General features: G+C 45.9%; 1 protein-coding gene across 3 annotated transcripts in view; it reads left to right on the forward strand.

Annotated features, from left to right (window-relative positions):
* Positions 1 to 23,352, forward strand: part of LOC121280981 (teneurin-2-like) — a 787,212-nt gene that overhangs the window by 657,003 nt on the left and 106,857 nt on the right. For 2 of the 3 annotated variants that reach the window (XM_041193486.1, XM_041193487.1), the window contains 2 exons: positions 4,713 to 4,913; positions 6,864 to 7,049. In XM_041193486.1, coding sequence (XP_041049420.1) covers positions 4,713 to 4,913; positions 6,864 to 7,049 — 387 coding nt within the window. Of the gene's footprint in view, positions 1 to 4,712; positions 4,914 to 6,863; positions 7,062 to 8,269; positions 8,285 to 23,352 lie in introns of all 3 variants that reach the window. The other variant, XM_041193489.1, reaches the window with a different exon arrangement.

Here is a 23,352-nt window from a genome sequence, read left to right on the forward strand (position 1 = left end):
TCATGATCTCCGAGTTCATTTTCTGAAACACCCAAGTGCAGGGGTGCCCACAAAATTTGGTTCTGTCACCTGCCTCTGAACCCATACCAATTTGAATGACTACATTTATCTACCTTGGTACTAAGTCCACTAATGCATAAAAAATAAGCTTGCAGAAAATAGTGTTCTGTAGGGCAATTATCAATAGCAAAATAGCATACAATGTCTGCCCCCCCCCCTACATTTTTCACAATGATGCTTTTTCTCTGTTTAATACACAATTTGAGTCCTATTTATGTATCCTTTAACATTGATGGACATTTTTCCCACTATATTGATGCTTATAAAAAAAATTCAGTTGGTTGGAAAATTTTCTTTTCAGTCAGTGCATAGTATAAATAAGGATGTTTATTCATGCACAATGACATTTTGAAATTTTGATAATACCTCCAAAGCACTCCTTACAGTAAAAGATGTGATGCCAGTAGTAATAGCTTTATGCTGACAGAAAATTGTGAATATTCACTGAAAACAAGCTTTGCTGCAGCCAAACACCTTTTCTAGTGCTTTATTTTGACATGTGTGAATTACTTTGTCTCTGATAAAGAATGTTATTTCCAAGGGACCTTGGCATTTGGAGCCTTTTAACCACAGCTTCTGTTTACCTGTACTCTTTGTTTGCTTCAACAAGTGAAAGAAGCTAGGATGTACTTGTGCAGCTGGTAAGGTGTTGCCTGCCTCCAGGAACAAATTTAAAAAGAAGAAGATGGCTTCTTATCTTTCTAATCCTGCCTACACCAGCAAATGAAATGTTCCTTTGTTAGTTGATCCTTCGGCACCTCCAAACCAGTGCTTAGTTTGACACTAATTGACGCTAAATTGACCTTCCTACTCAGAGAGGCCACAGGATTATTGTGGTAGGCGATAGAAAATTGTCACACTGGGGCAGTAGAGTGTGTTTCGTTTTGGGACTGAGTAGCAGGAACTTGCATCTGACTATGTTTTCCCTAACCTGCAAGTTCATATATAATCTTTGCACAAGAAGACAAGTTAAGGGGCAATGTCATCTTCATAATGTGCCCTGCTAGAGAATTTTCCATGTAACACACAGATTTACACAGTAGCAATTATTGGTCACACACAATAGCTGGACGAACATTGGAACAGAGAGTGCATTTAACCCATGCTATTTCCGTTACAATTTAATTTAATCCATGTCCATCATTCTGGCTCCCTGGCATAAAACTTGTTCAGCAATGCCTTCCAGCCAGTTCTTCAATTATGTCATTGCTGCTCATTGTTCAATTAAAGTATTCAAGCAATTTCAACATGCAAAAGAAGAAAAAAAATGTGATTAATCCATATCTTTTTAACTCCTTTCTGGGAGGAATTATCAGTTCTCTGCTTTAAAGTTTATTTCCTTTAATCAGCTAAAATTGAATCCTACACCAACCTTAAAGGCCTTTCCATAATATGTTTTTACAGCATGTTAAATTAAACTCTTCTTACTCAAGGTAAAATGTGACCTTGCCTAAACAGTTCACACAGGGTGGCATTATAAGAACTATAGCCTTGCAAGTGAGTATCAAATTGAGTAATTCTAGAAGTACTGAATTCACCAACTTGCTTCTGTCTTGCATCACCTATCCCCAGCACTATTAAATTACCTCCACCCAAATATGTTCTGAAACCATTTGTTAATGCCAGATTTAACTTTTCCAATAATTTCCTCACTGAGCTCCACCCAATGCAAACTCCAACTCAACTACACCTATCCCTCATTAAGTCCTTACACCTATATTATCCATCTTATTTTTATTTGTTCATGGGATGTGGGTGCCACTGCCTAGACAGCATTTATTGCCCATCCCAAATTGCCTTTGTTCAAAAGGCATTTGAGAGTGTGGAGTCACATGTAGGCCAGACCAGGTAAAGGTGGCAGACTTCCTTCCCTAAAGGACATTAGTGAACCAGATGGGTTTTTATGACTATTGGCAATGGCTTCATGGTTCCAGTTTTTTTATTGAATTCAAATTTCACCATCTAGCATGGTGGGATTCAAACCCGGATTCCCAGAGTATTACCCAGTGACAATACCACTATGCCACCACCTTCCCCCAATGTCCATTGTCTCTTATTTCCAACACGTCAAATTCATAATCTTGTCCTCAATTACCAGTCCTCTCATATTCAGATACCACCCTTTGGCAACCATTTTTGGTCTTATGATTTCTTATGTGTTCACCTATTTCACCTTTAAAGGCAGAATCTATATCCATCTCAGCCCTATAGTAGTCTTTTGAGCTCTGTCCTAAGCTCCTCTGCATTGCTAATCATGATCTCACCTTTAGAAAGTTCCATAACAACTACCTACTCAGTAATGGTTTTGTTCATCTGTTCTAACTCTTCCCCTGTTGCTTATTATATATTTCTCCTCTATTAAGTGTTTGGAACATTTTCTATGTTGAACATGCCACATAAATGCACGTTGGCAATCTATTCTAGAAAAGAAAACAGAAGCAGATATATTTAAAAATGCCCCTGGAATTTAGAAGAATGAGAGGTGATCTTATTGAAACATATGAAACACATAAAAGCCTGAGGGGACTTGATAGGGTGGATACTGGGAGGATTGTTTCCACTTGTGGGGGAGACCAGAACTAGGAGACACAGTTGAAGAAGGAGATGAGGAGAATTTTTTTCTCTCAGGAGGTCTTTAGCCTGTGGAATTCTCTTCCACAGAAAGAAGTGGAGGCTGGATAATTGAATTTATTCGAGGCAGAGTTAGACAGATTTTTGATAGACAAGACAGTCAATGGTTATGGTGAACCGACAGGAAACTGGGGTTGAGGCCACAACCAGAGCAGCCATGATCTTATTGAATGGCAGAGCAGGCTCAAAGTGCCAAATGGCCTAATCCTGCTCCCAAGTCCTATGTTCCTAAAAAAAACCTTGCATTTTTATAGCACTTTTCCTGACCACAGAATGTCCCATACCACTTTAAGTCAATTAAGTACTTTTGAAGTATAGTTACTGTTGTAATGTCAAAGAACTGCAGCCAATGTACACATGGCAAGCTTCCTACAAATAGCAATGCTTTAAGGACCAAATAATCTGTTTCCTGTAATTTTGATAGATGATAACTATTGGCCAGGACATTGGAGATAGCTCCTCTATCCTTTGTCAAGTGTTTGATTTTTGTGCTCAAGCCCTGAAGTGGGATTTGAACCCACAACCTTCAACTCAGATACAAGAGTGCTACCAATGGAGCCTGACGCCAGTCCGATGTAGCAAGTAGGAGTACAATACTTAACTCATTGAAGGTAGAGTTGCTGCATTCAAGATATTTCAGGACATTAAGTAATTTGTTTACAGCTGGTTTGTGGTTTACCAGCTATAAATGCCATATTACCATTTAAAAACTGTGGCTACTAGAGAAGATCAGAGACTGGGAATCCTGTGGTGAGTAACTCACCTCCTGACTCCCCAAAGCCTGTCCTCCATCTACAAGGCTCAAGTTAGGAGTGTGATGGAATACTCTCCACTTGCCTGGATGAGTGCAGCTCTAACAATACTCAAGAAGCTCGACACCTTTGAGGACCAGGGAGCCCACTTGATTGGCAGCCCATCCACCAGCTGAAATATTCACTCTCTTCACCACCGATGTACAATGGGCAGAATACTACAGTGGGGGAGGAGTGCGGAAAGATCACTCCCACACTCAGGAGCTGCCGACCAACCCGGTCGGCCAGTAGCTCCATCAGCCCCAGCAGTGCCAAGAGCACATTAGTTGGTGCTGCCAGGACTGCAACCAGGAATAATAAGAAGGCCATGGGCCCTGGAGCAAGGTAAATCTGGGATCTTGTTCAGGGAGCGTTTGGGCAATTTAGGGAGGGGGTTGTGCATTCTACATAGCAGGTAGGTAGGAAGAAAGGTAGGGTACTATCTTAGGGGGGCTGCCCCCAATCCACCAAGGACAGTCCCTGAAGACAGTACACCCACTTCCTTCCTGCCCTTAGAAATTTTTTTTCAAAAAAGCGGCCTTTCCACTCGCCTGACTACGTACACCAATGATTTCATGGCGTGGACAGCATATTATCAGGGTCAATTGGCTTGTTAACAAGCCCAGTTGATCCTGGATTATTTACATGCCCCCTGCTCCCCTGCTGAAAACATGCCCAGTATAGGCACGTAAAATGCAGCCCAGTGGCAGCAGTGTGTACCATCTATAGGATGCACTGTAGCAACTCACCAAGGCTCTTTCAACAGCATCTTCCAAACCCATGACCTCTACCACCTAGAAGGACAAGGGCAGCAGATGCATGAGAACACCACTACCCGCAAGTTCCCCTCCAAGCTACTCACCATCCTGACATGGAACTATAATAGCTGTTCCTTCACTGCCGCTGGGTTGAAATCCTGGAACTCCCTCCCTAACAGCACTGTGGGTGTACCTCATGGACTGCAGTGGTTCAAGAAGGCGGCTCCACACCACCTTCTCAAGTGCAATTGGGGATGGGCCAACATCCCATTAACCAATTTTTTCAAAAACTCAGTTAATTGCTATCATTAGAATTATGCTATTACTCAATCATTGAACATTCTGTGTGCATTTGAATATGTAAAATCACAAGTAAATTTTTAACTACGTACATTAGGACATGCAGAAAATTGAAGTTTCCTCATAACATCTGCAGCCTTCTATAATTTTTGTCTCTCATGATATCTTTCAGTGGACTGTTTGGATCCAACATGCTCAAATCATGGAGTATGTGCCCAAGGGGACTGTCACTGCAGCCCAGGTTGGGGTGGATTAAATTGTGAAATTCCTCGAGCCCAATGCCCGGACCAGTGTACAGGACATGGCACCTACATTCCAGAAACAGGTCTCTGCAGTTGTGACCCAAGCTGGATCGGCCCAGACTGCTCAGTTGGTAAGGAAAAACACTTAATTCTCTGCATGACTAACCGGTAAAATAGTAGGTGTATCTAAGTTCCATTGGATATGTACCTTGGCTCTGAAATGAGACAGCAGGATTTCTGCCCCATGAATGTAATTATCTGAAATTCCTCTCACCATTACTTCATTAAACATTTATTTTAAATTAACTTCTTCTTTCTGACTTTAGAGAGGGCTTCAGCATTACTTGAGTTGTAATTATGAGGGAGGAGTTCTTAGCCTGTATGTTGCATGTCAAACAAGGTAAGGTACAGTGTTCCATCTGCTTCTAGGTAATGAAGACGTGAGAACATTTGGACACACTTGGGATATATCTCATTAAGTTCTTAGATGAAGAAAATGAGGAGTCCAAACTAAAGGTCTTGGACTGGCAGTTAGCCAAACTTAGTAGCATGAAAAGTGACTTAAACAAGATTAATTGATTGGAAGAAATGGCAATTCAAATAGCCATGGGACATATTTAAATACAAGGTGAACAAAGGACAGGGTAATACAATCCAACTAGGCATTAAGGAGGCATGTCAAAGACGGGGAGGAGTTCCAATAGACAGACAAAAAATGAAATTTAACAAAAAGGCACACAACATATGCAGAAGAAATTAACAGGAAATACTAAAGGTCTGAAATGGAAGCAACAAGAGAAATTAGAAAGGTAAAGAAAGAGTACCAAAAAAGACAGGTGGTCAGCCTAAAGGGAAATAGTCAGAACTTTTATAAGGCACTCATGGTTATCAAAGAAGGAGTAAGTACGTTTAGAATTGAAGGTAATTTGAAAATCTTGTACTTGAAAATGATGTACAGGATTGAATTTTGTACTTTTTTTCTGTTGTGCCTGTTTAGATTCATTTGCTGAATGAATGAAAGATTCAACAGACTGTGGTACTTTTGATTTGCGACATCTTAAAAGTCAGAATGAAAGCAGGACCTTGGAGCACAATTTTAACTCCAGGGCAGGCATGTGGTAAAGTGAGTGGTGTGTCCATCCAAGAGTGGCAGCCCACAGGTGCAACCAATTTTAATGGCCAAGCCTCATTAACATGCCACTTGCTGACTTCCGAACCAAGACGGAAAGTGGTGGGAAGCAACTTCCCGGCAATTAAAATTGAGCAGCAGAGGGACACCCGTGGCTACAGCCCCAGAATTAAGTATGTGCTCCGGGAGATAGAGAGGAGCCCGGAACAGGGCAGGCCCAAAATTTCCTTATGGGGCCCCAAAGAAAAATTCATGCCCCTCCTCACTAACAAGAAAACTAAAATAAAATTACTTTAAAAAAAAGTACTTTGGCTGCTAATCCATGCAGTGTTTGTCTGATGTCAAAGCCACCAATGCACCCCTCACTCAAGCCTCAGATTAAGATAGCAGATCAGGCCCCAATGATGCCATGAGAGTCTAATCTGCATATTTTAAGGTAGATCCTGAAGGCTAGGAGACAGATGTTTTTGCTGCCTGAAGTTTTAAATCGCTGTCAGCCAGATCAGGCCTAGAAAGCAATAAGAGCCACATTTCAACCGCCCACACTCCCCTCTCCTTGTGCCTATATGTCTTGTTGCAGTAAAGGCAGAATTTTTCAATGCAGGTTTCAACTATTTGCTGCTAATCTCATACGTTACACAAGTTAAACAAAAGCCTATTTGATAAAAAGGGGGCTTTCAACACCCCTACTTTCCTGTCTTCCTTGTTGGATCTTAAGGTGACAGTGTCTCCGTATTCAACTCAACAGTGAAGAACAACTTGTTCTGGCTTAGAGTCTCAACCATTAAGGAACTGTGCAGTACATCTCCCTTGTACCCGTGGTTGAAAGGTTTTCCTTTGTAAGTGTTGCAAAACCAAATAAAAACTCAGGTTCCGGTATCACACATCGCTGAGACTGCATAATGCACTGTCTAGTTGTCGTGTCACTTGAAATTCTGTTTCCTATCTTCAGAAGTATGCTCTGTGGACTGTGGCACCCATGGCGTTTGCATATCTGGTGTGTGTCGGTGTGAGGAAGGCTGGACAGGTATGGCGTGTGATCAGAGAGTTTGTCACCCTCGCTGTGCAGAGCATGGAACCTGCAAGGATGGAAAGTGTGAATGCCGAGAGGGCTGGAATGGAGAGCACTGCACCATTGGTAGGCAACAAGGTTGATTGCTCCTTTCTAATACAAACTTCATATAAAAATGAATAGATATGTTAAATCATGTTATCAATATGTCTGCTGGGTATATTTCCTCACAGTGAGTTTGTAATCCTAGCTCAATATGGTGTAGGAAAGGAGGGAAAGGGAAGGAACGAGGTGGAGAGCTGCTTCAACTTCAGACAGGAATGGCAAGATAAGAGGACATATCAACATTAAAGGTTCCTATGTGGCTCCTTATGACTGTTTACAGAGCAGTAGGGTCATATTCATAATTATCTGTCTCTGCCCTGGAGGAAATAGTGATTGTGTTTCCAAAAAAAGAAGAAAGACTGTGGGAAGTAAGGATAATCCATTTTGTAAACGAAGGGTGGAATCATCCCAGATTTGCATGAAGTGCGGTAGCTGGCGTTTTACCCGCCGCCTGCAATGGTAGGTCTTCGCGCCATATCGTCCCACTCCCGGTGCATCCTGCTTCAATAATAATGCACTCCCGGGGGACATGCCAGATCTCTGGGGGGGGGGGGGTCTCTGATTAGCCTGCCCCATCATCACCTCAGGCTTTCGGTAATCTGGGGCCATATTTAAGGGCTGCCCCCGCACAGAGCTAGCACTCTCCAAAGGATTGGAAGCTGCTGCAAAGTCATGGCTGCCAAAGGGAGGAAACACACTGCCCCCAAATTTAGTAACGCCTCCCTCGAGCTACTACTGGATGCTGTGGAGGCCCGCCGTGAAGTCCTCTACCCCGGCTCTGGGTGAAGACCAGCAAGCAAGGCCACCAATCCAGCATGGGAGGCAGTGGCAGCAGTGGTCAGCACCAACACCAAAAGAGGACAGCCACCAGGTGCTGAAAGAGGATGAATGATCTCCTCTGTTCTGCCAGGGTAAGTCACTCTTCTCATCACTCTCAACTCACACACTCACAAACCCATTACACATCCACAAGGAACGTCACCATTCTCTCTCTCACACACGCCTTCACCTGCTATGCAGATTGTATCCTCATCCCATTCATAGCACTACTCACCACCCATACATGCCAGGCAGTTCTGTCGAAGGGTCATGAGGACTCGAAACGTCAACTCTTTTCTTCTCCGCTGATGCTGCCAGACCTGCTGAGTTTTTCCAGGTAATTCTGTTTTTGTTTATCATTCTCATCTGGCCTGGCAGGTATCCTGCTTACACCATCTCCATCTATATTCATGCAGGACAAGCTGGCACAACAAAAGGTAGAGGGCACAGACTGTTGAAGGAATCCAGGTCCTCATAGACTTTAAAAATAGAGCCATCCAGATGGCCCACGATGATCTGGATTGTTGCTGCACTGATGGTGAGGTCGGCGGTGCTCATCCAAATGAGGATCCCTGCAGTGCAACATCCATCAGATAGCCATGATGTGAGTGAGCTCCACCGTTCTGCAATCCCCTGCCATGTTCTATTTATTCTCTCCTTGCTTTCGCAGGCACCTCTGGGAAGCAGCCAAGGGGCTCCACAAGCCAGGTCCTCAACTCAAGCCCTGAAGACACCTCGGAAGAAGAATTTGATAACACCTTAATTGAAGACCCATCACAGCGCCCACCCTCCACCAGTGCAGTCACACACTTCAGTGTGACCAAGTTCTAGAGTAGCCTCGGGGCCACAATCTGGTGAGCACATCGCACTGTCTGATCCACAGCAGGTGGCAGAAGGGGCTTCCCAGGTTTTTGACACTCAGATGACAGCTGGAGGCCAGAAATCTGCTGAGTGGAATAAGGAACCTCTGGAATCGGTCATACCTCAGTTGTTGGAGCTGCAAATGCAAGCTTTGGAACATCAGGAAGGGATGTCTGCTGCAGTCCCCGGATTGCAAGGCACAAGGCAGGAGATCATCTGCCTTCAGTCTGAGGCGATAGCACCATCATGCCAATGCAGTAAAGTCAACACTGGTAGGATGGCAACCACCATGGAGATGTTGGTCCAGGACATCGGTCCAGCACTGCTGCGCAGGCTGAACTCCATCGCTGGATGTCATATGTGGCCTTCAGCAGTGTCAACACGAGAGGGGTGCAGGGCAGCTCGATCTAACTCCAGCTTCCCCTTCTCCTCAAGGAGTCAGCCAGGAGCCTTTGGACATCCATAGGGAGAAGGATCAGCAGATGCACACCCCGGGGCCATCCACCCAGGTGACTCCAGGAGTGCCCGGCCCATCCAAGTCCCCTCTTCTTTGATCCCAGCAACTCAAGCTTCACAGGCCGAGGAGGGTGCCACTGCCACAACAGGACCCCAAAAGCAGGCCGGGGCCCTCCAGAGGATGCCCACCAATGTTATCGCAGTCAGGGCGTAGCAGTCAGCTGGCTGCCCCCACCTCCATTGTCGATGTCGGGGGAGCACCAAGACATAGTGACAGGGTTAGGAAGATTAAGAAGATGTAGTTCCACAGCCTGGGCATGGGGGTTAATCACTTGTACATAATGTTTGCTATTGTAAATAAACTCTCAAGAATGTCTCGCTGCTTATGGCTCCTTGTTCGGATGAACATTGTTCATGTCATTCAGATGTGAAACCTTGGTTCCTGCCGAAGATAAAGGCAGGCGTCTCAGTCCAGGGCCTCTTTCCTGTGCAGTGTATAACATTAAAACCAAAATGCTGGACCCACTTCACATTCACTGGACACATTAGTGATGCCTACACCTCGATGGTACCAGAATGATGTGGGCAGGCGACATAAGGGTTCCATCAATCTCTTGGTGTGTTCTCAACACCTTTGAGGTGGGGCTGGCCCCCCATCTCTTCAGCATCTGTGACCAGAGAGACTGTGCTCCTGAATGGGTCAGGTACTGAAAGCTGACAAAGGATCAGGTGTATTTAAAGTTTCATGGCTGCGTCTCCACGATATTACCCTGAGCACAGAGCACGCGAGCTGTCCTCAACCAGACAGGAGTCAGACATTCACAGAGGCTATGTGAAGATCTATGGAGTGTCCTCACTGCCTGCTTTCATCACCTCCTGGAATCTAGCAACTTTTAGGGTCTCCACTGCACCTCCATGACATTAGCCTGAGCACTGAGGGTATGTGCACTGTCATACAAGAGTCAAACATTCGCAGATGCAAGGTGAGAACGTCAGGACTGTCCTCACTGCATCTCATCATCATCCTCCATAAATCTTGTGACTATGAGGGCCTCCCGAGCGCACCTGCCTCGCCTGCCCAGTGCAGTGGCCTCATGGCCTCCATCCTCACCTTTGAGGAGCTCAGCATCATCATCTCCTTCAACGTTCTCCTCATTGGAGGAGACATGCAGCTCCTCCATTTCCTCCTCAGCCAGGTCCTCCCCCCGTTGCAGTGACAATGGTGTGTGATACCGTCTGGAGACTGTATGTCAGTACTCCACCAGACTTGAAGAGGCACTGGAACCTCAGTTTCAAAATGCCGATCGTTCGCTCCACCAAAGTCCGGGTCACAGCATGAGCCTCATTATACCTCTCTCTGCTGCAGTCTGAGGCCGCCACATGGGCATCATCAGCCACATCCTCTGTGGGTAGACCTTGTCCCTGAGGAGCCAAACCTGCAGTGGGCCCTGGAAGATGACAACTAAGGATGTAGGAGTCATGGACACTCCCTGGGCATTGTGTGCAGACCTGTATGATGCATTTCTGGTGGTCGCATACATTCAGTAAGTGGAAGCCCTTACAATCGACGTAGTTGACTGCTTGTTGCCGTGGAGATCTAAACACCACATTAGTGCAGTCGATGGCACCCTGCACCTGTGGAAAACCTGCAATCTGCGGAAATTCCAGTGCTCTTGCTTCCTGGCTTTCCTGATTCCGGGCGAAATGCACCAAGTTCTGTGCCTTCACAAGGGTGGCGTCCATAACTTCCTGGATGCACTTGTGCGTGCAGGCTTGTGAGATCCCACACAGGTCACCTGTGGAGCCTTGTAAGGAACCACTGGCATAAAAATTGAGCACTGCAGTCATGGCCACTGGCAGTTGGTGCCATACATGTTTCCATGGTGCCAAATCCTGCAGCAGATGGCGTATGTAAACAACCACTTCCCTAGACACGCGCAGTCTTCGGTGACACTGGTTCTCAGTCATCTGCAGGAATGACAAACGCCGCCTATGCAGTCTGGGTCTAGCGAGGTGCTAGGAGTGATAGCTCATTGTGGATCTTCAGCTGCATGCTCAGCAGGCCCTGCCACCCCTTCATCTTGAGGGAGGTGCTCCTCCCTTTGCCAAGTCAGGCACCTCCACTGCTCTGTGCTTTTTCTTCTTCTCTGCTCCCTGTAAGCCATGAGGTGTATTGCTAAATCACAGGCTCCATGATCTTGATGTCCCCCTCTGGCAGGATCAAAGAGAGAGATGTTTGGGTTAGCATAGGTGGCTTAAGAACCTCTCTTGGTTAAGCTTGAAGACCCCTTCACGCATCCAGGAGAGTGCTGGCCACCACTTGAATGGGCAGCGTGGTGTGCTTATTGGCTGTCCGAAACCCTAAGCACCTCTGCCCCACTCCACTTGACTGATTGGCGACAGCTTCAGCCACTGGACTGCGTGCTGTGCTCTACAGTTAAGGCACAGGCATTCTCCTAGCCCGTACTGTAAGGCTGCACTGTTAGCTTGAACCATGATGGATACTGGTCCAAACTTTAATAAATACATGGCAAGGGGCTCCACCAGTGACTGTGCCATGGCCATCTTTCACAAGGGGATTGTACAACTTGCTCAGTTGGCCAATTGCTCTGCTGTTCACTGAAACGCACGTTAATTTGCAGTCTGTGCCCAAAGGGTGAACAGTTCTGGAGCATTTAGTCATGAAGTCATAGAGTTATACAGCACAGAAACAGGCCCTTTGACCCAGTGTGTCCATGCTGGCCATCAAGCACCTAACCATTATAATCCCATTTTCCTGGCCTGTGGCATTTCAAGTGCTCATCTAAATACTTCTTAAATGTTGTGAGGGTTGTTACCTCAGACAGTGTGTTCCAGATTCCAACCAACCTCTGGGTGAAAACATTTTCCCTCAAATCCCCTCTAAACCTCCTGCCCTTTACCTTAAATCTATGCCCCCTAGTTAATGACACTTCTGCTAATGGGAAAAGTTTCTTCCTATCTCCCCTATCTATGCCCCCCATAATTTGTATACCTCTATCAGGTCCCCCATAACCTTCTCTGATCTAAGAAAAACAACCTTAGCCTATCCAGTCTCTCTTCACCAAGCTAAAAAGCTCCAGCCCAGGCAACATCCTGGTGAATCTCCTCTGCACCCTCTCCAGTGCAATTACATCCTTCCCATAGAGTGGGGAACAAACTGCACATGGTACTGCAGCTGTGGCCCTAACTAGTAAGGAGCTCCCTGCTCCTCCCTGCTCTTATTTCTATGCTTCAACTGATAAAGGCAAGTATCCTATATGTCTTCTTAACCACCTTATCTACCTGTGCTGCTGCCTTCAGGGATCTATGGGCCTGTACACCAAGGTCCCTCTGATCCTTTGTATTTCCTAGGGTCCTACCATTCATTGTGTATTTCCTTGCCATGTTAGTAATCCCAAAATGCATCACCTCACACTTCTCAGGATTAAATTCCATTTGTCACTGCTCTGCCCATCTTACCAGCCCATCTATATCATCCTGTAATCTAAGGCTTTCCTCCTCACTATTTACAAAACGACCAATTTTCATGTCATCTGTGAACTTACTGATCATAACTCCTATATTCAGGTCTGAATCATTAATGTATACTACAAACAGCAAGGGTCCCAGCACCGATCCCTGCGGTACACCACTTGTCACAGGCTTTCAATTGCAAAAACAACCTTTGACCATCACCCTCTGCCTCCTGCCGCTAAGCCAATTTTGGATCCAATTTGCCAAATTGCCCAGGATCCCATTGGCTGTTACCTTTTTGACCATTCTCCCATGTGGGACCTTGTCAAAAGCCTTACCGACGTCTGTGTAAACTACATCAACTGCAGCACCCTCACCTACACAACTAGTCACCTCCTCGAAAAATTCAGTCAAACTCGTTAGGCATGATCTCCCCCCGGACAAAACCATGCTGACCATCCCTGATTAATCCCTGCCTCTCCAAGTGGAGATTAATCCTGTCCCTCAGAACTTTATCCAATAGTTTCCCTACCACTGATGTTAGACTCACTGGCCTGTAATTACCTGGTTTATCCCTACTACCCTTCTTGAATAACGGTGCCACATTTGCTGTCCTCCAGTCCTCTGGCCCCTCTCCTGTGGCAAGAGGATTTGAAAATTAGCATCAGAACTCCTGCAATCTCCTCCCTTGTCTACATTGTAGCCTTGGATATATCTCATCTGGGCCTGGGGATTTATCCACTTTTAAGCTGGCTAAAACCACTAATATCTCTGCCCTTTCAATGCTAATTTGTTGAAGAATATCACAGTCCCCCTCCCTGATTTCTACACCTGCATCGTCCTTCTCCATGGTGAACACAGATGAAAAATAATCATTTAAAACCTCATCTACATCCTCTAGTTCCACACACAGATTGCCACTTTGGTCCCTAATGGGACCTACTCTTTCCCTGGTTATCCCTTTGTCCTTAATATATTTATAAATGCCTTGGGATTTTCCTTTATCTTGCCCGCCAGTGTTTTTCATGCCCCCTCTTCGCCCTTCTAATTACTTTTTTAAGTACCCCTCCCCCTACACTTTCTATACTCATCTAGGGCTTCTGCTGTTTCCAGCCTATGTATCTACCATAAGCCTCCTTTTTTTCCTTATCCAATCCTCTGTATCCCTTGACATCCAGGGTTCCCAGGATTTGTTGGTCCTACCCTTTATCTTTACGGGAACATGCTGGACCTGAATTCTCACTATTTCTTTTTTGAATGACTCCCACTGGTCTGATGCAGCCTTTCATACAACTGGCTGCTCCCAGTTGATTTTGGCCAGATTCTGTCTTATCATATTGAAATCGGCCTTCCCCCAATTCAGGACCTTTATTTCCGCTCCATCTTTGTCCTTTTCCATAACTGTCTTAAATCTTACAGAGTTATGGTCATTATTCCCAAAATGCTCCCCCACTGACACTTCTACCACTTGCCTGGCTTCATTCCCTAAGAGTAGGTCCAGTACCGCCCCTTCTCTTGTAGGACTTTCTAAATGCTGGCTCAAAAAGCTCCCCTGGATGCACTTTAAGAATTCCTCTAAGTCTTTCACACTAAGACTATCCCAGTTAATATTGGGGAAGTCGAAATCCCCTACTATTATTACCCTACTATTTGTACACGTCCCTGAGGTTTGCCTATATATCTGCTCCTCTATCTCCACCTGACTGTTTAGAGGCCTATAGTACATTCCCAACAAAGTGATTGCTCCCTTTTTATTTTTAAGTTCTACCCATATGAGGAACCTTCTAAGACACTATCCCTCCTTACTGCATATTCATGCTTTTGCATTGCTTCAGTGGGCAGAAAACCTTCAGAGGCCCAACTCCAAGCGTGTCAATGGAGCTGCAGCTGAACAGTCTCAGCTGTGGAAGAATATTCACTTTTGACAAGCTTTTCCAAGTGCGTGGCAGCTTCTCTCACCCTCACACTCCTCCTGCCCCGCATGTGCTTGAGTATTGAGTACTTCCTTCAGTCAGTGCTGCCTTGCACCATTCCCCCCCTCCCCCTGCCCCAACCACCACTACCCCCAGCCTGCTCCATATTGGAGCCCTTGCCCCGGCACCATACTAAAAGCCAGCCAGGAGAAACTGTCTTGCCTGTGCCTCCCGCGAATGTGTGGCATCTCTTCCTTGAAGTCCTACGGGCAATGCTCATGAGCCCTGCACAAGCTTGTGTGCACTCACCCCTGAGTTCCCCTTGAAGTTCAGGTCGCTACATGCGTGCCTTTTAAAGGCAGTCATGAAGCACGCTGTTCTGAAGCATGCCATGCCAACATGGGCGGTAAATGTGATGTGGGGGGATGATTCCAGCCGGCAGGGCTGATAATGAAATGCAAAAGTATTGAAATTAGGTGCCCGACATGCGATGGCAGGAAACCCGACCCGCCATTGACGGGTTGAGTGGATGATCGCAAACTGGTTTCATAGCGGCATGAATCCAATTTTTGGCCTACCGCCATATTGTTGTCCCCGCGCCCACCATGATGCCCGATGTCAACATGGCCAGTAAATTCTGGCCAAAAAGACCTCTACACCTAATGTAGATCTTTGACAAAGGAGCAATTTTGAAAATAGTGGGTAAAGAATCCCACCTTTATTTTCTGTCACTCTCCTCATCATGCATCCTATTTTCTCCTGACAGCGAATCCATTTTTTTCCAGTGATTTATCCCTGGAGTAAGAATAATCCATTGATAGAAATCTGCTGCTGCTCTGTTTTATTTTTACCATGTCACCCATTATTTACTGTTCTGATGGATGGCTAAAGGCTGGAGCTTAAAATAAAAGTGCAAATAAAAAGCACCCATCTGATTCTGAACTAGGTGTAAGTTTCTTCCTGGTTTCTCCGCTTTTACATGAATAAACACAAAAGAATGCTCATGTTTTTTGACTCTCAGAGTTTCCTTCTGTCAAGCCTATTGGTTTCCAACAGTATTTACCTAAAGGGTACCATTATTCCAATTCAGTCAGATCTCATTAAGCCAACCCTGGACTGGATTTTTGCAACCAAGGCGGGTATCTTGAGTCGGCAAATTTTGGTAAAAGGCACCCGGATCACGCAACTTTCGTTCCAGGGGTTGGGGGGGACGTGATGGGTGTGGGATGGAGCTGCACCTGCTGACCCCAGGAGCAAAGCATAGGTGGCCACAGGTCGGGCAAGTGCCAAGGCGGCCTGTTTAGAAAGCCGGCCTCAGTTCTCTGGGAATTCATCCCAGTTATTTCAGAAGCTGTTAAGCCTTCCAGCTCTAACCAACCCCCCAACCCACACACCCCCATGGCCACTCATACCGTCCATGCTAACTTATGCCCCCACCCACCCTCCATGGTCCCTCAAACCCTTCATGCCACCTCCATAGCTACTCACACAGTATCAGCCATAGGCAGACCTTAGGAGCCAAGTGGAGATGGAAAAAATTAAACTGTTAACAATCTAATACACACATTTTAATGAAAAGAACTACCATTCATGGGAGTTTGAAGCCCATTCAAGGCTTCTAAATCTCCTCAATTGATTAATTTCTTATAAAACAAACAAACTTCTAATCAGCTCCCACATCAAAGACAGCTAATCCTTTTTCTACACTCTTTATAATGTCAATGAAACGGCAAACTCAGCCACCCTGCTGAGATAATTATAGCTTTTTAAACTCAGCCAAGCATTATAATGACATAATAACTCTTGGGGAAATGTCAACTAAGAACACCATTGAAACTGCACAAACAGATGCTATTTATTTTCTAACCTGCAGCAGGTATCCTGTGAATCAAAGCAGTCCAGAGAAGGGTTTTTTAAAAACTTAGTAATAGCTGCAGTTCAAATGGCTATGCTGAGTTCAGGTTTGGCTCCTGTGTGAATCATTGCCCACCCCCTTTCCTCTACCGGCAACACTTGGATCAATTGAAAATGGGGTAGGATGTGGGGAGTCTTCCAGGCTCCATGAAAATGTGTTTTATTTGCCAAGCACACTGTTTAGGAAAAGCAGTGGAAGGTTTGTCCCCAGTTTGCAGGCTTGGTATTCATTATATTTAATTTATTTCCTTTTCCTACAGCAATGGAACCCAATTACATAGAATTACTCAGAGTACATAGAATCTGCAGCAGAAACAGACCATTCGGCCTTACTGGTCAATGCCAATGTTTATGCTCTAGATAATTGCCTCCTAATGTGGTTTTGTTTGATCTTGGAGCATGTTTAGCAAACTCATGTGTTCTTTTCTCTGTTGTTGGAGCAAGAAGATAGATAAATTTGGAGATTTGCCTTTTCCTTCTTAGTTCCATTTTTAATTCAGACATCATAGAAACAGAACTGAGAGTGACTGAGTGAGTTGTAAAAAGTTGTAGTTAGTACATATGGTGTGTCTGGAGAGAAAGGGTTATATTAGTGTCAGACCTCAGTTCCTGACAAAACACAATCTGTGCCTTGCAGTTTGTAATGAAAAATTGCTAACCTTTCATAACCAGGCACAACAAGACCTTCACATTGTATGATGTGTATAACCTCAAAAACAGAATGGGAACTGTGATTAAATGGAAGCTGACTGAGGGCTAGCATACACAATCAGCTGCACATCAAAAATAGCCAAACCAACTTATCCCTTGACACGTGAGAGAATTTTTGCAGTTGCTGTAAGAAACCTTGCATCTGTGGTGGACTAACACGTCAATTTCATGAAGAAGGATACAGGACTGTCTCTACCATGGTGGGTTCCTGAACTCAGGCATTATATTATAGCACCTCCCAAACTCTCAACCTCTACCATCGTGAAGGGCAAGGACAGCAGGTGCATGGGAATACAACCACCTGCAAGTTCCCCTCCAAGCCACACACCATCCTGACTTGGAACTATGTCACCATTCCTTCACTGTCACCGGATCAAAATCCTGGAACTCCCTACCTGCACAGACCGCAGTAGTTCAAGAAGGTAGCTCACCAACACCTTCTCAAGGGCAATCAGGGATAGGCAATAAATGCTGTCCTGGCCAGTGACGATCATATTCTGTGAAACAATTTTTAAAACATGCGGCAGGAGGCCAGGAGTTAATCACCGAGAGGGAAATTACGAATGCATCACCCAGGAATCTCCAAGCAATTCGAAGTGGAAGATCACAAAGTGACATTTGCCAAAGATTTAGTTCATTGAAGATATTTGGCCTCATTCACAAATCATTTGGGGGGCGTTGTGACTTGGAGCAACCCTGTAAAAATGGGTGATAGCAAATCCACATCACGTTTTAAACACCTTCTAATTTTTTATTTCCATTGACGTCAATTCAATGCCAATTCGTTATTGCTCAGTTTATACAGCCACACACAGCCAAGTTTTCCCACATTATTTTTAAGAAGAATTGCAAAGGAGTTTGCAGTTATAATTTTTTGCTTATCTTGCTCCACTACTTGGACAGTCAAGAGGAGGAAAAGACAAGTAATGAGGGAAAGAAGGGAAAGGAAATGAACTGCCAGACAATATTTCAGCAGTGTGTCAGGTTTAATTATCAAACTGGATAATTCATTAAGTTCTAGGCATTGGTACAAAAGGGTTAAATGGACAAGGTTCGGGTTGATTTCCCTCTGTCAGCCATTTAGAAAATGAGGTCTAAACTCAACCGCACCCAAAAACAGGCACAGGGACTGTGATGTGTGATGAACCTGCTTCCATTGTTTGCGATCCAGGCAGCATGTCAACTTCAAGCTGTTGGCTCATTTCAATGATTTCACCATCCAGCCAGCATGGACTGTGCTGTTGATTGACTGGACACATCAACAAAGATCCAAGATTGTGAGTGGCAAGCACCACTCAAAACAGGGTTTCCCAAACACTGGGTGTCGCGACCTCCAAGGCAGCAGCGGCCGCCGTGTAGCTCAGACTGAATATTAACAACTGCGAGGCCCTTTTAAATCATCAGCTTTTTTTCTATTGGCATAGCCCAAAGGACAGATATCTGAGACCCGATCACAGCTGGAAAAAATGCCTTTGAAAAAGTAGGTGTTTGTCTTGTTAAAGAGACCCTGCCATTTAAACGACTCCCACCACGCTGAACTCCTCCCACCCACCACTGCCCCCTCCACGCACAGCAGCTGAGACTAACCCCACCCCTCCCCACCCCAGGGTCACACGAAGTCTGAGGCATTAAAATGGGATCACAGCAGGAAAAAGTTTTTGAAGCACTATAATGTAAAGCTAGCCTGCACTGCTCAAACCATCCTGTAACTCCTAAAAAGGAGGTGCATTGTGGCTGCAGCTTATGCTGGCAATCTTCGGGAAATGACCCTGTCCTGGAAAACACTGAAGAATGGTACGACGCTCAGAGAGTGTGGACTCCAAGGTTTACAGGAGCTGCGCTGGAGGCCTTGGTGGAGGATGTGGACAGGAGGAGAAATGCCCTGTATCTGCAGAAGGACAAGTGACATTCCAGACACACAGTCAGAAAGCAGTGGGAGCAGATAGCCTTGGAGGTCAATGCCAGGAGCCAAGGCCTGAGGGCCTGCATGCAGTGCTACAAGAAGTCCAAGGACCTTAAACAAGTGGTCAAGATCGTTGAGTGCCTCTATGAATGGTATATCCTGCCAACTGCAACAGATGCTGTTGAATTCACCACACACTGGGCTGAACTTTACAAGGCGCCGTGGTTTCCGATCCCTGTCTAAAAGGTCCAGGAGGAGCCTGCCCACGATCCTAATGGCTTCCCCCCCAGCCATTTAGGGCTGGGAAAAGTGTTAATTGCTTTAAGGCAAGATTTCTGCCTCTCTCTTTGGAGGAAGTTCCGCCTTGGAGAGCTGCCGACCAATCAGATTGGCCAGCAACTCTGTGGTCCTCCCAGCACCAACATGAGCATTAGTCATTGCTGAGACGACAAGCAGTCCCCAATGCTGAGGAGCCTGTACTGACTGCTAAATCCAGGGTCAGCGTCTCAGCATGTGGTGTTAGTTGGGGGGATGGTGTGGGGGAACTGGGTTCAAGAGGCCAGAGGGAGAGTTAAGTGGGGGAAAACCTGTTGAGGGGGGTGCCTCTGATGGGCCCAAAGTAGGATGGCCCCATCACCTGACAGCAGCCCATGCAGCTAAATCTGCCAGGCTTTCTGCATGACATGCCCAACCCTCCCCGCCCCACCCCACCCACCCAACCCCCACCCCCCAGGTGGTAAAATACCATTATTTGGCCACTGATGGGTCTCAATAGGCCCAAGGGTAGGCGGGCTGCCCAACGCCTCCCCTGCCCGAGTGAAATTTCAGACAGGCTGGGGGTAGGCGTGTAGGCAGTGGGAATGCCACCCACTGGATTTTACAAGCCCCCCCCTTACCCGGCCATCAAATCCGCTGGCAGGGGAGCATAAAATCCAGCTTCCCATCTTTCACCTAACAGCAATCTCTATCAATCAGGACTCATACCTGACAATCATACACTTCATCACACCTTCACATTGCTGAAAACCTCACACCCACAGCTTACAGTCTGCACACACTTAAACCATGCCAGCCACATCACCCAGATACACTGCACAACACTATCGACATGTTTCCTTCTCTGTTGCAGAGCAATGAGAGGCAGCAGGCCTAACCAGAGGGGACAGCGTGCTTTTTTGTCTTAATTCCCATAGAGGAGATGTTGCTGGCCATTATTGAGATGCCCATTGCTGAGACTAGGGCCAGTGGTGGGACTGAAACCATTGAGGAGGACAGTATCCTCATGCCTTATCTTTCTCACATTCCACCTCCACCTCATCCCATAATCTTTTTGATTTCCAAGCTTCAGATGGTATGAGCATGCACCTCTTTCCCCATCCCATTTCCTCACCCTAATCTCACCTTTGTGCTTTTCTCCTTTCAGATATGCAAGAAGTGCAATTCGACCAGCTGGTAGAGAAACAGCAAGAATGGAGCAACGGTGAAGATGCAACATGACTTGTTTTCACAATCACTGTTGCCGACTCAATACTGACATTGCACATAACTTAGAGAATAGCATGTAGGCTGGATCTGCATATAGTGAAACCCTGGGCACAAGTGGCCTGCAGTCAAGGCAGGGAGGAAGGATAGCACAAGTGCAGCTAAGGCACTACTATGCCAGCAGAGTGGCAGTGGCTCGACAGAGTATGAGCTTGCTGTCATCGCTGAGGATAACAGCAATCATCCTTCCACCACTGCTACTCCACCAGTGCCCTCGCTGTTGCCTGTTAGCCAGCTAACCAACACTGCTGCTATCAATGCTGAGGTGGTGTAGTCCACAACTGGAACTTCTATACCCAGAGCTGCTCAAGGGTTATCCCCCAAGGATTTCTGCAGTCTCTTACCTTACTTAAGGAGGGAAAACTCTCTGCTGGCTGGAGTCATACCTAGCACAAACTAAGATGGTTGTGGTTGTTGGAGATCACTCATTTCAGTTCCAGGATATCACAGCAGGAATTCCTCAGGATAGTGTCCTAGGCCTAACCATCTTCAGCTGCTTCATCAATGACTTTTATTCCACCACAAGGTCAGAAGTGGGAATGTCCGCTGATGATTGCACAATGTTCATCACCGTTTGTGTCTTCTCAGATACTGAAGCAGTCCATGTCCAAATGCAGCAAGACCTGGACAAAATCCAGGCTTGGGCTGATAAGTGGCAAGTAACATTCGTGCCACACAAGTGCTAAGTAATGACCATCTCCAACAAGAGAGAATCTAATCATCATCCTTTGACATTCAATGGCATCACCATCACTGACCCCCCCACTATCAACATCCTGGGAGTTACCGTTGACAAAAAACTGAACTGGACTAGCGATATAAATGTTATGCCTACAAGAGCTGTTCAGAGGCTAGGAATCCTGTGGCGAGAAACTCACCTCCTAACTCCCCAAAGCCTATCCACCATCTACAAGGCACAAGTCCGGAGTGTGATGGAATACTCTCCAATTGACTGGATGAGTGCAGCTCCAACAACACCCAAGAAGCTTGACACCATCCAGGACAAAGCAGCCCACTTCATTGACACCCCATCCACAAACATTCACTCCCTCCACCACCGTGGTGGCAGCAATATGTACCACAGCCAAAGCTCCTTAGACAGCACCTTCCAAACCTACGACTGCCACCACCTAGAAAGGCCAGGGTAGCAGACACATGGGAACACCACCACCTGGAGGTGCCCCTCCAAGTCACTCACCATCCTGACTTGGAAATATATTGCCGTTCCTTCACTGTCGCTGGGTCAAAATCCTGGAACTCCCTCCTTAACTGCACTGTGGGCATACCTACACCACATGAACTAAAGCAGTTCAAGAAGGCAGCTTACCACTGCTTTCTCAAGGGCAATTAGGGATGGCTAATAAATGCTGGCCTAGCTAGCCAGCGACGCCCACATCCCATGATTGAAAAGAAAATCTAACTTGCATTGGAAGCAGTGCAGACAATGTTCGCTAGGCTGATTCCTTGCATGAGGGGTCTGCCTTATGAGGGAAGATTGAGTAGTTTGGGCCTATACTCATTGCAATTTAGAAGAATGAGAGGTGATCTTATTGAAACATATAAGATTCTGTAGGGGCTTGGTGTGCGGTAGATGCTTAGACGATGTTTCTCCTTATTGGGGAATTTAGAACTGGTGGCACAGTTTAAAAATAAAGTGTCTCCCATTTAGAATGGAGTTAAGAAGGAACTTCTTTTCTCAGAGGCTGATTAGTGAAAGGAATTCTCTTCTCCAGTGAGCAGTGGAGGCTGGGTCATTGAATATATTAAGGCTGAGTTCGACAAATTTTTGATTGACAAGGGAGTCAAGGGTTATTGGGCACAGGCAGGAAAGTGGAGTAAAAGCCACAATCAGATCAGCCATGATGTTATTGAATCTCGGAGCAGGCTCAAGTGTTGAATGATCTACTCCTGCTCCTGTTTGTCATGTTCCACTGAAAGTCAGCAGTCTTCCACCAACCATGCTGTAGTAACTGAAGTGTAGGAGCACAGGACAGGAAAAGACGCACAGAAGACAAGCGCTAAGGGAAGGCACAAGCATGATTTGTGACTGTTGAATGCAAAATGGCATAGGTTTTTGATTATAAATTTAGTTTGAAATGTTTATTTTGTGATGGTTTTTATTTTCGCATTGTGGCCAAATGGATGCTGAGAGGTCAGTGACAGGGAGAATGTAAGGTTTGGGCGAATTAGTAAATGGGGAATTGGGTTTGCGGTTATGGGTATCATAGTTCAATTCTGACTGGACAGCCTGTCAGAAAGGGCTACTTAGGCTACCACCTCTCTTCCTCTTCTTGCTTCTCCTTCTCCTCATCCTTCTGCTCCTCAGCTGCTCATCGTATAGCTGATGACAAGGGCTACCCATCTATGATGGTGACATTGTGCAGCATGCAGCAGACCTCCACAGATCTTATACACAGTCTGCCAGTTACAGAGCAGTCCAGGAGGCAAAAGCATTGTTTCAGCACACCAGTGGTCTGCTCTATAACTTTTCATGTGGCAGCATGACTTTTGTTGTAAGTACCATAGAGTCATCAGACATGTGGTCAGTTGATAGCCCTTGATGCCCAGGGGTCCACCCTTTGGTTTGCCATGCTGCCTCAAATTCCCACAGAACAAAGGCAGCGTGACTGTACCAGGTATTGTTGCATATGGTTACACGCCAGCAGGATATTGAGGGAAAGAAACCCCTTTTGGTTCTGGTATACAGCAGAGTTGGCTTGCAGCACCTGCA

Source organism: Carcharodon carcharias, chromosome 8 (genome assembly GCF_017639515.1).
Source record: "Carcharodon carcharias isolate sCarCar2 chromosome 8, sCarCar2.pri, whole genome shotgun sequence".
NCBI lineage: Eukaryota > Metazoa > Chordata > Chondrichthyes > Lamniformes > Lamnidae > Carcharodon > Carcharodon carcharias.